Consider the following 14,183-nt stretch of genomic DNA (forward strand, 5'->3'; position numbering starts at 1 on the left):
TGTCTGTGGCCTCCTGGGTCCTACCCTGTGGTAACAGAAGGATCCAGGAGCAGCAAACCCTCACAAGCCTAAGTACAGGTACAGTACCTGCCTCCAGGATCATGGGAAATGCATCCATAAAGCAAGGCAAGTGTGTGGATCTGGCAGGTATGTGACAAGGATTTTTAGACATTTAATCATTCAATTGAAAGTCAGAGCCAGAAAGTGAGGGACTGGGGTGTGTGTGTGTGTGTGAATGAGTTTTCCATTCACTGGTTCATTCCTCAAAAGGCAACGGCCAGGGCTCAGCCAGGCTGAAACCAGGGGCTTTATCCAGGTCTCCCACATGGCTGCAGGGGCCCAAGGACTTGGACCATCTTCCGCTGCTTTCCCAGGCACATTAGCAAGGAGCTGGATCGGAACTGGAGCAGCTGGGACTCGAACCGGTGCCCATATGGGCTGCTGGTGCTGCAGCCAGGGGCTTTGCCTCCTACATCACAAGTCAGTCTCAGTATGTGACAACTCTAGTCCATCCCCTAAAGCTGACCCTGGCCTCCTAGTTCTCATTTTAGCCAGTGGCAAAATTAACCACGGACAGTTACAGCTCCCTCAGGAACAAAGTCTCCCTGTCCTCATCTTGCTCACACTAACCAGCCCATGACACCTTTCCTCCTGTCTCCTTTCCACGCTTACCACTCCCCATCCCTACTGCCCAGAGTACAGGTGGCATATTTGGAGGACACAAGAAAGGTCCAGTAAGCTACAGACCAGGGAAGAAATTTGCCCCACAGTCTGTTTCAGTTTTACAACACCTATGAGCTAAGTAAGAACAGCTTTTTCATCTTTAAATGGCTGGACGGGAAAATCACTAGTATTTCATGACACGTAACAATCACAAGAATTGAAGTGTCATATACATAAAGCAAGGTTTACTGGCACACAGCCACAACCATTTGTTGACATATTATCTATGGCTGCTCTCCTATAGAGGCCACATGGCATGCAAGGCTTGATATTTGCTATCTGGCCTTTTAGGGAAAAAGTCTGCCAATCCCTGGTACAGATCATCATTTTATTTGTTGCTTAAAATCCTTTAAGTGACTCCCTACCTTTTGTAGGAAAAAGTATCAAACTTTCAACAGGACCTACAAATGGTTCTTGACACTTGGCACAGAAGTCCCAACTTCCCTGCCACTTACTCCATACCCATGATGATCTTGTTTTACTAGCTGAGTCACACCGACTTTTCCTTGGAGACAATTCTTTCACCTATGCTGAAGTTAGCTCTTTTTCTCTGAAGCAGTTATCCTAGTTGTGTTTCAATAACTTGTGCAGTTTTAAAGAGTGTCAACTTTGATGCCACTGCCTGAGTTCAAATCATGACTTTGCCACTAGTGATTTTTTTTTTTTTGGACAGGCAGAGTTAGACAGTGAGAGAGAGAGAGAAAGGTCTTCTTTTTTCCGTTAGTTCACCCCACAAAGGCCGCTGCAGCCAGTGCACTGCGCTGATCCGAAGCCAGGAGCCAGGTGCTTTTCCTGGCCTCCCATGCGGGTGCAGGGCCCAAGCACTTGGGCCATCCTCCACTGCCTTCCCGGACCACAGCAGAGAGGTGGACTGGAAGAGGGGCAACCGGGACAGAATCCAGCGCCCCAACCGGGACTAGAACCCGGTGTGCTGGCGCCGCAGGTGGAGGATTAGCCTGTTGAGCCGTGGCGCCGGCCTATAATTTGATTCTAAGTCAGCCACTTACTTACTTGTGTCCTTACTTTTGTACTTGTGTCCTCATCTGCAAAATAAGCAAAAATGTACAACGTCCCTAACTGGGCTCATCTCACTGTTATCAGTCACCACAGGTGGAGTATTTAAAACTGCACTCCACACCAGTAAATGCTCCAAAACCCCAAGACTTATTACCGTACTGAAGCACTATTTGTTTCCTGTGTTTTCCTCACTAGATGTGAGTTCCTTGACGGTAAGGGTGCTAAGCGCCCTTGCCTCTGTCTAAGCACATGGTAAGAATTTATTCAGGCATTTGATGAACATTTATTCGAGTAACAAAGATCCTCAAAATATCCTTTTCAACCAATAATTTCAGCAACTGAATCTTTTGGGGGACTGAAATGCTTCTACATAGCTGAGAATCTGTACAAGATTTCAGGGAGAGCTCACGACTCCAAGTTTAAAACCTCTACTCTAAGGTTAGTAATGCTCCTCAACACATGACACCCAGAATGGAAAAGAATGCTCTACTGTAGCTCAGAGTTCTGCTGAAATGGCTCACAGTGAGTACATATCAACTAAAATTCCCAGAAAATTAATATAGGCCTCTCAAGCTACATGCACACAGGTGACTTTTGCCTCTGAAACGTAAAGATAAGAATTTATGTCTGCAGAGTGAATGTCTGTGGTGGTCCTTTCTCTCCAGGAGCAATCTTTGTGATGTTCTGATCCAAAACCTTTGCATTGTTTTCATATATCAGTATCAGGTGTAACCCCCTTTTTTTGGTATTAAAAACATTTATTTATTTGTTTATTTGAAAGAGTTAGAGAGAGAGAGAGAGAGAGAGAGAGAGATCATCCATCAGCTGGTTCACTCCCCAGATGTCCACAACCACCAGGGCCGAGCCAGCCCAAAGCCAGGAATCAGGACATCACTGGGTCTCCCATGCGGGTGGCAGGAGCTCAAGCACTAGGACCATCTTCTGCTGCTTTCCCAGGCACATTTGCAGGGAGCTGGATGGGAAATAGAGCAGCTGGCACATGGACACATGCTGGTGCCGCAGGTGGTGGATTTACCCACTTCGCTCCATTGTCAGGTATTCTGGCCCCTTGATGTACACAGGGCCATTTGAACCAGGCCAGAAACTCCCCATACCACAATGGAAGAATTTCCTTGCACAGGGATCGGAAATTCCACAGTACTTCCTCTCCTACTTCCACTCACATATGAAAGTTAGTCACCACAGGGACTGGTACTGTGGCGCAGTGGGTTAAAGTCCCAGCATGCAGCGCTGGCATCCTATGTGGGCACAGGTTCGAGTCCTGGCTGCTCTACTTCCAATCTAGCTCCCTGCTAATGTGCTTGGGAAAGCAGCGAAAGATGGCCCAAGTCCTTGGGCCCCTGCACCCATGTGGGAGACCTCAAAGAAGCTCCTGACTCCTGGCTTCAGATCAGTCAGCTCTAGCCATTTCAGCCCTTTGGGGAGTGAACCAACGGATGGAAGACTTCTCTCTCTGTGTCTCTACCTTCTCTGTAACTCATTCAAATAAATAAAACCTTTAAAAAAGACACCACAGTTAATTTTTGTCATTTATGTTTTTATTTAACCACTCATACAAATCAAGAACAGAGGACCTAGTTCATTTTAAAGATTAATTAATTTGAAAGGCAGACCAACAAAAAGAGAGAGAGAGATAGAGAGAGAGAAAGGGTAAGAGAGAGAGACAGATAAAGAGGTTGCCACTGTAGGTTAAGTCAGCCTGCAGCACCGGCATCCCATATGGGTGGGTGCTGGTTCAAGTCCTGGCTGCTCCACTTCCCATTCAGCTCCCTGCTGACACACTTGGGAAGTGTGAGGATGGCCCAAGTGCTTGAGGCCCTGCACCCAGGTGGGGGACCTAATGAAGCCCCTGACTCCTGCCTTCGGCCTGGCCCAGCTCCAGTGGTTACAACCAAGGAGGGGGTGAACCAGCAGATGAAAGATCTCTCTCTCTGTAACTCTTTCAAAATAAATAAATCTTTAAGAGAGAGAGAGATCTTCCATCCACTGGTTCACTCCCCCAAAACCCCCAACAGCCAGGTCTGGGCCAAGTTTGAAGCTGGGAGCCAGGAACTTCATCCTGTTCTCCCATATGGATAGCAGAGGCCCAAGTACTTGGGCCATCTTCCGTTGCCCTCCCAGGAACATTAGCAAGAAGCTGAGTCAGAAGCAGAGCAACTGGGACCCACACCAGCATTCAAATATGGAATGCTGGCATTGCAAGCCACAGCTGAATCTGCTATCCTGCAACAACAGTTCCAGAACCTACGATTTAAAACATTCTTACGTAATTTAATTTCAAAATCAGCAAAAAATATTAGCCAAATGCATTTATATCTAAGACACAAGTCTTAGAAGATAATTTCCATTTCATAAAACTATATAACCATAAAAGCCAGTATCTGCATACTTGATTCACATTATTTACTATGCCATCATGTAGTTAACATTTAACTCTTCATCTTGTGAAAATACCAATTTTTATTTCAGAAGTCCTTGAGGAGGGGCTAGCGTTGAGGCACAGCAAGTTGGGCCAGCAACTGCAACAATGGTCACAGCTGCTCCATTTCTGATCCAGTTCCCTGCTAATGCACCTGAGAAAGTGGTGGAGTTCTAGGCTCCTGGCTTGTGCCTGGCCTACCCCCAGCTGCTGCAGGCATTTGGGGAGTAAACCAGCAGATGGAAGCTACTAACTGCCTTTCAAGTAAACAAACAAATCTTTTAAAAATCAGAAAATGGGGCCAGTGCTGTGGTGTAGCGGGTAAAGCTGCTGCCTGAGGTGCTGGCATCCCATATGGGCACTGGTTCGAGTCCCAGCTGCACCACTTCCCATCCAGCTCTCTTCTATGGCCTACAATATTGCAAAAAAATATTGCAATATTGGGCAAAACAGCCAGCTTGGTACATTTCAGCATGAAGCAAAACAGTAGGTTACAAACTGAGTAGTAAGTATTGTATTCTTCACTACCATGCACTCACAGTTTAAAACAAACAAAAGCTATTTTTCCTTAACAATGTCCCTGAGAAAGCAGTAAAAATGATTTTTTAGAATCCTGACCACTTAATATATCTTTTTAATATTCTTTTTATTTATTTTATTTGAAAGGCAGGGTGACAGAGCTATCTTTTATCAGCTGGCTCACTACCCAAATGCCTACAACAGCCAGGGCTGAGCAAGGAATTCTACTGCGGTCTCACCCTCATCTACTGCCTCCCAGGTACTTTAGCAGGGAGCTGCATCAGAAGCATGGAGTTGCTGAGACTTGAACCAGTATTCACGCATGGGATGTAGGCAACACCTTAACCCACTACATCAATGTATATTATAACTCCTAATATTCTTTTTAAAAATATCCAATTTATTTAGAATATGGACAGAAATCTTCCATCTGCTGGTCTATTCCCCAAATGCCTATAATGACCAGAGCTGAAGCTGGGAACACAATCCAAGTCTCCTATGTGGGAGGCACTGCCTCCAGGATATGCATTAGCAGAACACTGGAATTCAGAAAGGAGCTGGGGCTTCAATCCAGGCACTCTGACATGAGATGTGGGTGTCTTAACCATAAGGCCAAATAGTTATCTCCTCTTTTTAAAATTCTGCATGACAAAATAGGACACATGCATAAAGAACATTGGGGCCATAATGAAATGTGATGGTCGTCTCCAAGAAAAACACTTGTGCAATTGAGAAATGACCTGAGCTAGCCAGGTCATTTTTTAATATTATTGCATCCAACATGGGTATCTGGTGCAATTTTCTTAGAAATTAAAGAAATGAAATTGTCAATTCAAGTAAAAACTGGCATATGCTGCTAAAAGTAAAACTTGAACTCTCAAGAGGCAAATCAGAACTCTGGAAAACTTGCATCACTCATGGTGAGTTGAGCAGTGTCCCAATACTTAGACTTTCCTGAGACTTTTGGTGACACTAACAATTGTGACCAGGGCTGGTACTGTGGCATAGCAGGTCAGGCCGCCTTTATCCCACATGGGTAGTGGTTCAAGTCACAGCTGCCCCATTTCTCATCCAGCTCCCTACTAATGTGCCTGGGAGGGCAGCAAAGGATGGCATGAATGCTTGGGTCCCTGCCATCCATGTGGGAGGCCCAGATGAGGCTCCCGGCTTCGGTCTGGCCCAACCCTGACCATTGTGGCTATTTGGAGAGGGAACTCTCTATAATCCTGCCTTTCAAAATAAATAAATGAACCTTAAAAACAAAAAACAAATGTGATTAAGATGTGTAAATATGCAGATGATCTGCTTAACAGTGAATCAATATTTTCCAAATGACCAATGGACAATGTTATGAAATAGGGTATGCGTAGAAGATGCATTCAAAGTAAAAGGCCGAGCAGCGATGTTAACGTAACACAACAGGACAAATTCATCTGTATGATTTCACACTGCACACTGCAACTAACCTTAAAGAAAACTCTTGTGAGAGTTTTCTCACAGAATTCTCCTAAGAGAATTCTGGCTCCACTTCTGCTCCAGCTTCCTTTTTTTTTTTTTTTTTAAAGATTTTTTTGGCTGACACTGTGGCTTAATAGGCTAATCCTCCGCCTTGCGGCGCCGGCACACCGGGTTCTAGTCCCGGTTGGGGCACCGGATTCTGTCCCGGTTGCCCCTCTTCCAGGCCAGCTCTCTGCTGTGGCCCGGGAAGGCAGTGGAGGATGGCCCAAGTGCTTGGGCCCTGCACCCCATGGGAGACCAGGAGAAGCACCTGGCTCCTGCCTTCGGATCAGCACGGTGCGCCGGCCGCGGTGGCCATTGGAGGGTGAACCAGCGGCAAAAGGAAGACCTTTCTCTCTGTCTCTCTCTCTCTCACTGTCCACTCTGCCTGTCAAAATAAATAAAATAAAATAAATAAATAAAGATTTTTTATTTATTTTCCTTGAAAGTCAGAGTTACGCAGAGAGAGAGACAGGCAGGCAGGCAGACAGGGAGGGAGGTCTTCCATTGGATGGTTCACTCCCCAAATGGCTGCAATGGCTGGAGCTGCGCCAATCCGAAGCCAGGAGCCAGGGGCCTCCTCCAGATCTTCCACGTGGATGCAGGGGCCCAAGGACTTAGGCCACCTTCTACTGCTTTCCCAGGCCATAGCAGAGAGCTGGATCGGAAGTGGAGCAGCAGGACTCGAACCTGCGCCCATATGGGATGCTGGTACTTCAGGCCAGGGCGTTAACCCACTGCGCCACAGCGCAGGCCTCCAGCTTCCTGTTAATACAGAGTCCAGAAGGCAGCAGGTGATAGCCCAAATGCTTGAGTCCTTGCCACTTACATGGGTGACCTGGATGGAATTCTTAGCTCCTGGCTTCACCTTAGCCCACCCTTGGCATGGGGGAGGGGGGCGGGGGAATGTGATCAAGTGAATGGGAGATCTCTCTGCCTTTTAAATAACACAAAAAATTTTAAAGATTTTTAAATATTTATTAGGAAGGCAGAGTGACAAAAAGAAATATCTTCTAGCCACTGGTGCACTCTCCGAATAGCCACATCAGCAGGGCTGCTCCAGGCTGAAGCCAGGAGCTAGAAACTCCATCTGGGTCTCCAGGGAGATGCCAGGGGCTCAAGTACTTGGGCCATCTTTTGCTTCTTTCCCAGGTGCATTAGCAGGGAGCTGGATCAGAAGCAGAGCAGCTGGGACTTAAAGCAGCACTTTGATATGGGATGTTGTTGTAGGTGGTAGCTTAACTTGCTACACCACAATGCTGGCTACAAGAAATAAAAATTTTAAGAACTGTTACTTATAGGGGAACGTTCAAGTCTCAGGTGCTCCACTTCTGATCCAGTTCCCTGCTAATGCACCTAGGAAGCAGCAGAGGATGGCCCAAATTCTTCAGCCCCTGCATACATGTGGGAGACCCAGAAGAAGCTCCAGGCTCCTGGCTTTGGTCTGGCACAGACCAGGCTGTTGCAGCCATCTGGGGCATGAACCAACAGATGGAATATTTCACTCTCGGTCTCTCCTCTGACTTTCAAATAAATACATAAATCTTAAAAACAAAACAAAAAAACCCTGTAACTTACGGAGTTGAATGAAAATCGAAGGACATCCACAATTATCTGAAAAGCTGTTCAAATATTCTACCCCTTTCCAACTACACACCTGTGCAATGCTGAATTTTCTTCTTGTATTTCTTTAAAATAGTGTGAAGCACATATGAGACTTGCTGTTTTTAAAATCAGGTATTTCATGATACTGCAGAGGCCAGCTAGCGTTGTGACACAGCGGGTAAAGCTGCCAACTGCAAGGCTGGCATCCCATATGGGAGTGCCAATTTGAGTTCCCAGCTGATCCACTTCCAATCCATTTCCCTGCTAATATGCATGGAAATGCAGACAATGACAGCCCAAGTGCTTGGGCCCATGCCACCCATGTAGGAGACCTGGACAGAGTTCCTGGCTCTTGGCCCAGCCTTTACAGCCATTTGGGGAATGAACCAGCAGATGGAAAAGATGGAAGATATCTTCCTCTCTCTCTGTCACTCTGTCCATCAAATCATAAGTACACCTTTAAAAAAAAAAAAGATATTTTAAAACACACTAGCACAATCCCATTTGCTTTTCAGCAGAAACTGACAAAGCCAGTCCTGAAATTCATATAGAAATGCAAGGGACTCAAAACAGCCAAGATGATCTTGAAAAAGAATAAAGGTAAGGGACCCACATAGCCCTATGTCAAAACTGACAATGAAACTATAGTACTATAATCAGCACTGTATGGGACTGGAATGAAGGGTAGACACAAAGATTTATGGGATAGGAAAGTCTCGAAATAAACCCTTAAGTTTTCCAAAAGGTAATTCAATGAGGAAAGAATAGTCTTTTAACAAAAGTGGCTGGGACAACTTGATATCCATCTGTTAAAGAATGACGTTTCCCTCCTCCCTCACACCATAAGTATGCGATAACTCCAAATAGATCACAGACCTAATGTCAGGGCCAAAAGAACAAAATGTCTAGACGAAAACATACTAATAAACCCATATGACCTTAGATTAGTTTCTTAAATGTGATACCAAAAGCACAAATATTAAAAGAAAAACAGATGAACGGGACCTCAAAATTAAAAGCTTTTTGTTTCAAAGGACAACACCAAGAAAAGTAAAAAGACAACACAAAAGGGAGAAAGTTACAAATAATGTACAAGATGACTTCACATCCACTAAGGAGGCTGGAAAAAAGACAATAACAAGGGTCGATGAGGATCCATAGAAATCAAAACAATCAAAACAATCACCTGCTGTTAGTGGGAATGTAAAACAGTTCAGTGACTGCTGGGGCTGGCACTATGGTGCAGCAGGTTAAGCCAACACCAGCATCCCATGTGAGTACTGGTTCTAATCCCAGGTGCTTCGCTTTCAATCCAGCTCCCTGCTAATGCACCTGGGAAAGCAGCAGAAGATATTCAAGTATTTGGGATCCTGCCACTCACACGGGAGACCAGATGGGAATTCCAGGCTCCTGGCTTCTATTTGGCCCAGTTCTGGCCATTGCAGTCATTTGAGGAGAGAGCCAAGCAGATGGAAGATCTCTTTCTCTGTGTCTCTCCCTCTCTGTAATTCTGCCTTTCAAATAAAAATAAATCTTAAGAAAACAAAAAGGTTCAACTGCTTAGGACAATGGTTTGATTGTTCCTCAAAATGCCAAACACAGAGTTACTAAATGATCCAACAATTTTACTCTTAGGAATATATCCAAGAGAAATGAAAACCCACATCATGTCTACACCAAGGCTTGAACAGGAATGTTCATACTGATTTATGATAGCCAAAAAGTAGAAGTAATCCACACACACCACTGGCAAACGCATAAACAAAATGTGGCACACTCACATAATGGAACAGTATTCAGCAGTAAACAGGAATGAAGTACTGATGTATGCCACATATGCTGAGGGAAATAGTAGCTGTCACAAAAAACCACATTTGCATGACTTTATATTAAATATCCAGAATAAGCAAATCCATAGAAACAGAAAATAGATTAGTGGCTGACAGAGGATGAGGGGAGGGGAGAAGATGGAGAGTGACTGATGGCTCTTGAGTAGGGTTTCTTTTTGGGATGAAGGTAAGTACTGATAAAGTCACTACTGAAATCAAAGCAACATTTGGCCATGGAAAATCATAATCACAAATGCAAGCTCTGACTGTTGTCTTATACAGACCAACAAATGAAACTGGGAAAAAGTAATCCAATACAAAGTGGCCACTCCAGAATGACTCCCAGTCACAAGTATATATCAAGTTGTAATAAGCACCTGAACACACACAATTTCACACACTCGTAGATTTTGTATATGGAAAAACACCTTTCTACCTTCCAAGATTTCAATGTGTCCAAAAGGGATAATTTAAAATACAACTGTGCTTTTTTGGAAACCACCAAATATTTGACATCTTTTCCTTGTGAAGTGTCCTGAAGTATTCTGGCAAGATAGCAATTTGAGCACTTTCACTGAAATGCCACTTACGGAACCATACAGTTGTTTCATTTCCTCTTAGGATCTTTCAAATTCCTATGATCCCATCCTCTTATTAACCCTATGTAAGAGGCTTATACTCACCAAACAAGCTTCTGATTATAGTCTAACGGTAAACCAGTTTAACAAAGCTCTTTGTAAGACTTCAAAGACAGACGCACCAGACTGAAGATAGTTTAGGGCCACTACAACTTCAATTTGATTAGATCTAGTTACCACCTGCGGTGGGACTACTTGGTTGTACTAGAAACAATGGAAAGTGAATAAACTGGTGCATTTGGATACCATCAAAACAATACAAAGCACTGCTTGAAAGTCAGAGTTACAGGCGCCCTGTCAACAGGTTTAACACTGTAAATAACAGGAAAAGTGGGGTGGGGGGAGGGAGTTATATAAACTACCTGACCGATGTTTCAAAAAAAAAAGAAAAACCACAAAAGTTCAAAGCCAAGAATTAGTACAATAGTATTTATGCTATGTGTAACAATCACAGCATTTCATACTTTAAAGTGTAGGCACACTTTTAAATTCTGTGACATAACAAAGTCACAATGACAAGTATTCTAATCAAACTGGCTTAAAATATTTATGACACAACAGCTTAGCATCACAAAATATCACAATCAGAAACACATATTCCAATTTCTCAAGTATAGCACCATTAGCAAACGAACAAGTCATATCACCAGAAGCGTGAACAGTGAAGAATTCTGCAAAGAGTAGCCAGTACAGGAATCATGCTGGCAGAAGGCCAATCTCCCTCCCTCCAAAAGACCCCACAAACTACCAAGCATCGGGGATCATAATAGAGGCAAATAACGTCAAAAGCAAACATAATACTGGAACTAATTTCTCATGTACTTTTCATCTCACTATGCTTGAAAAAGTAGGCTATAGAAATATGACATACTGTAGAAATACGACATACTAGGAGTTACTATGCATCCCACTGGAGGCTAAGTTAGCACAGTGCTTAAATAGTTTAACAGTGATAAAACACTGGACTTGCTCACTGGAGACTAGGATCGCCATTTCAAAATCGTCAAAGGGTAAATTAAGTCATAACCTTCAGGCCATCTGCTTGGGTTGAAACCAGGTAATTGCCTTGGCTCCATGACATAGCGGGTAAAGCCACACACTGCCTGCAGTGCCGGCATCCCATATGGGCGCCGGTTCGAGTCGTGGCTGCCCCTCTTCTGATCCAGCTCTCTGCTATGGCCTGGGAAGGCAGTAGAAGATGACCCAAGTCCTTGGGCCCCTGCACCCAAGTGGAAGACCTGGAAGAAACTCCTGGCTTCTGATCGGTCCAGCTCTGGCCTTTATGGCCATTTGGGGAGTGAACCAGCAGAATAAAGACTTCTGCCTCTGTCTCTCTGTAATTCTGCTTCTCAAATAAGTTCAAAAAAAGAAAAGAAACCAGGTAGACTAAGTGCTCGTCACCTGTAAGCTCGTTCTTCAGAGACTCCCATCTTTGGTCAGCACTATGTATCTGAGAAGACAGCACTCACTCAAGAGCCAACACCTGCCACAGACCCTCTCTTCCAAACGCACAGAAGGAAACACGAAGAACACAGAAAAGCAAGAAGATGACTCAGGCTGCCGATAGTTTAGATCACAGGTCCATACTGGTATTTGGAAAGTGGACTGCGGGGCTCCTTTCCGGCTGCAGCTGTTAGGGCTGTCACCTGCTATTTCCATATGTGCGTCCAGACCTCTGATGTGGGACTGCGGGGCCAGGCAAATCCACACAGCTCATCCACCTCTGATTCCCGCCCACCGCCGAATCTCCTGACTCCCCCCGGAGAGACGGTAAAGGGATGAGTAAGCATGCTGTAGCCGATCTGGGTCAAAGCGAACAGACCCTGGCACGGGCGGTGGAAAGTGGGGGTGAGGCAGCGAGAGAGACGCACAGCCGGGGAGTTCCTCTGCCGAGCGCCGGCAGCCACGGTTCCCTCCAGCGGCCACCACCAGAGCCGCCAAACGCTGGCTTTCCCCTCCGCCCCGCAGCGTGCTCAGGTGCACACTATCTCTCGCTTCGACAGTTACTTAAAAAAAAAAAAAACCAGGACAACATAAACGTATTTTCTCCAGGTCTCGGCTTGTCTGAGACAACAAAGCCGCCCCCAAGTTCAACGGCTCTGTTTTTTCCCAGTATGACACTCAGGGCACCAACCCCCAACCCCCAACCCCCTCTCCTCAGCAAAGCAGCGACTGTCAGAAACAGTTTCAAATGTATGCCGACCTCCTACAGAAAAAAAAAAAAAAAAAAAAAAAGACTTCCGAATTACTCCAACAGCCTGAATACAGGCACCTGACCTTATTTTTTTTTTCCTCCTAAGAAAAATAGGGCACCGAGAGATGAGAAAATTTTCTCTCCTTTCCTATTTTGGCCGCCGAGAGTATCTGGAGCACTTTTGGTCTCTTTGGGGGGGCTTTTCTAGGTTTCTTTGGTAGGGAACTTGCCCTCAGTAACCAAACTCTAACCGAGGGGTGTGTGTGTGTGTGTGTGTGTTTAAGGCTGAACTTCACAGATTTAAAGGAACCAAGGTGCTGTTTTCTTTGTCAAAATCCCACAGACTTTACTGGAGGCCGGGGTGGCGGAAGGCGGCAGCCAGGATCTCCAGAGCCGGCGGCCGAAGGTGGAGGGGGGCAGGTGCGAGTCCCACCTGCTGGGAGCGCCCGGCAGGGCGGCAAGCGACTCCCACCGCCGCCAGACGCGCCCTCGGCAACCCTGGGGCTCCTCCGCGCCCGGTGGCCCCACGTGCCCCGCCGCCACCTGCCCGCCCGGCACCGGAGGGCGCGGGTTCCCGCATCGCCCGGTCCGGCGCGGTCGCCGCCGCCACCTCTGCTCAAAATGGTGGTTACGAAACGCGGCCCCCCTCCCGCCCGGCCCACGGCCGCGCCGGCTCCACAAACTTCGTCGGCGCGGCCGCATCCCCGCAACCCGGCCGAGGCCGAGGCCCCGGCGGCGCGAGGAGGCCGCGCGGCGCCGGCCACTCACCCACAGACCGGTAGCCCAGGATCGCGATCTTCCGGGACTTGGACTGCGGCATCTTGGCGGCCTCCTCAGCCCCGGCCCAACCACATCAACCGCGGCGGCGGCGGCTGCTGCTGCTGCTGCGATCGGCGGCGGCCGCGCCGGGGGACAGCGGCATACAGGGCAGGGGCGGCGGCGGGCGCGGCTGCTCTCGCTCGCTCGCTCGCGCGCTCCAACCGCCCGGAACCGACCGCGCGGCGGCGCCCCTCCCCCCACAACACGCCCACGTGACCGCCCCGCCGCGGCCGCCCCCTCCGCCGGGGCCCGCGTCAGCGCCGCTCCTCCCGCCGCCGCCGCGGCTCGCCGCCTCCGCCCCCTCTAAAGGCGCGGAGGATGCGTCGGGGCAACGTTCTACTTTAAAGGGAAAAAAGGGGGACGCCGAAATGCTCCCGGAAAAGTCAAGACTGAAACTCGCTGCGTCATGACCCTCCCACCTCCTTCCGCCGCTTTTTAATTACGCCAATTCTCTCCGGACGCTGATTGGACAGTTCCTGCCCGCCCGCGCGATGACGCGACGGAAACTCCGTCTCCCATTGGGGACGACGAGGAGGCGGGGCCAGAGGCGGGGCTACTCGCCCGGAGGCTAAAAATACACCCGGCTCCTCCGCAGCGCCTGGGCGCCGGCGGGGTTTGAAGGCTTCGAACTTGCAACGGGTGGGAAGTGGGCGGGAGAGGCGGAGAGCGAGCGGAGATGCTCCGCAGCTATTGGCCCGAGAGGAGCGCGGGGCGGGGCAAGCGGCGGGAGGCGCGGGGATTGGAGGAACGTCGAGCAGTTGGCTGACTGGCTCTCGCGCAGCCCTTAAAAGGTTGGAGGCGCGTGGCCATGGCGGGCTGGCTGTGGGTTGGCCGGCTCCCCCCTCATTTTTTTTTCCTTTTTTTTTTTTGGTACAGTCTCTCGCCGCTTTAGCGTTCCCAGG

The 14,183-nt window shown here is 47.6% G+C and overlaps 1 protein-coding gene across 1 annotated transcript in view; it reads right to left on the bottom strand.

Moving 5' to 3' along the window:
• RHEB (Ras homolog, mTORC1 binding) overlaps positions 1 to 13,428 on the bottom strand; it is a 59,913-nt gene extending 46,485 nt beyond the window's left edge. The window contains exon 1 of the mRNA XM_062192878.1: positions 13,231 to 13,428. Within this exon, the coding sequence (XP_062048862.1) occupies positions 13,231 to 13,282 (52 nt within the window). The 5' untranslated portion in view covers positions 13,283 to 13,428. The remainder of the gene's footprint in view (positions 1 to 13,230) is intronic.
• Between the last annotated feature and the right edge of the window lie 755 nt (positions 13,429 to 14,183).

The sequence above is a fragment of the Lepus europaeus genome, chromosome 5 (genome assembly GCF_033115175.1).
Source record: "Lepus europaeus isolate LE1 chromosome 5, mLepTim1.pri, whole genome shotgun sequence".
Lineage (NCBI taxonomy): Eukaryota > Metazoa > Chordata > Mammalia > Lagomorpha > Leporidae > Lepus > Lepus europaeus.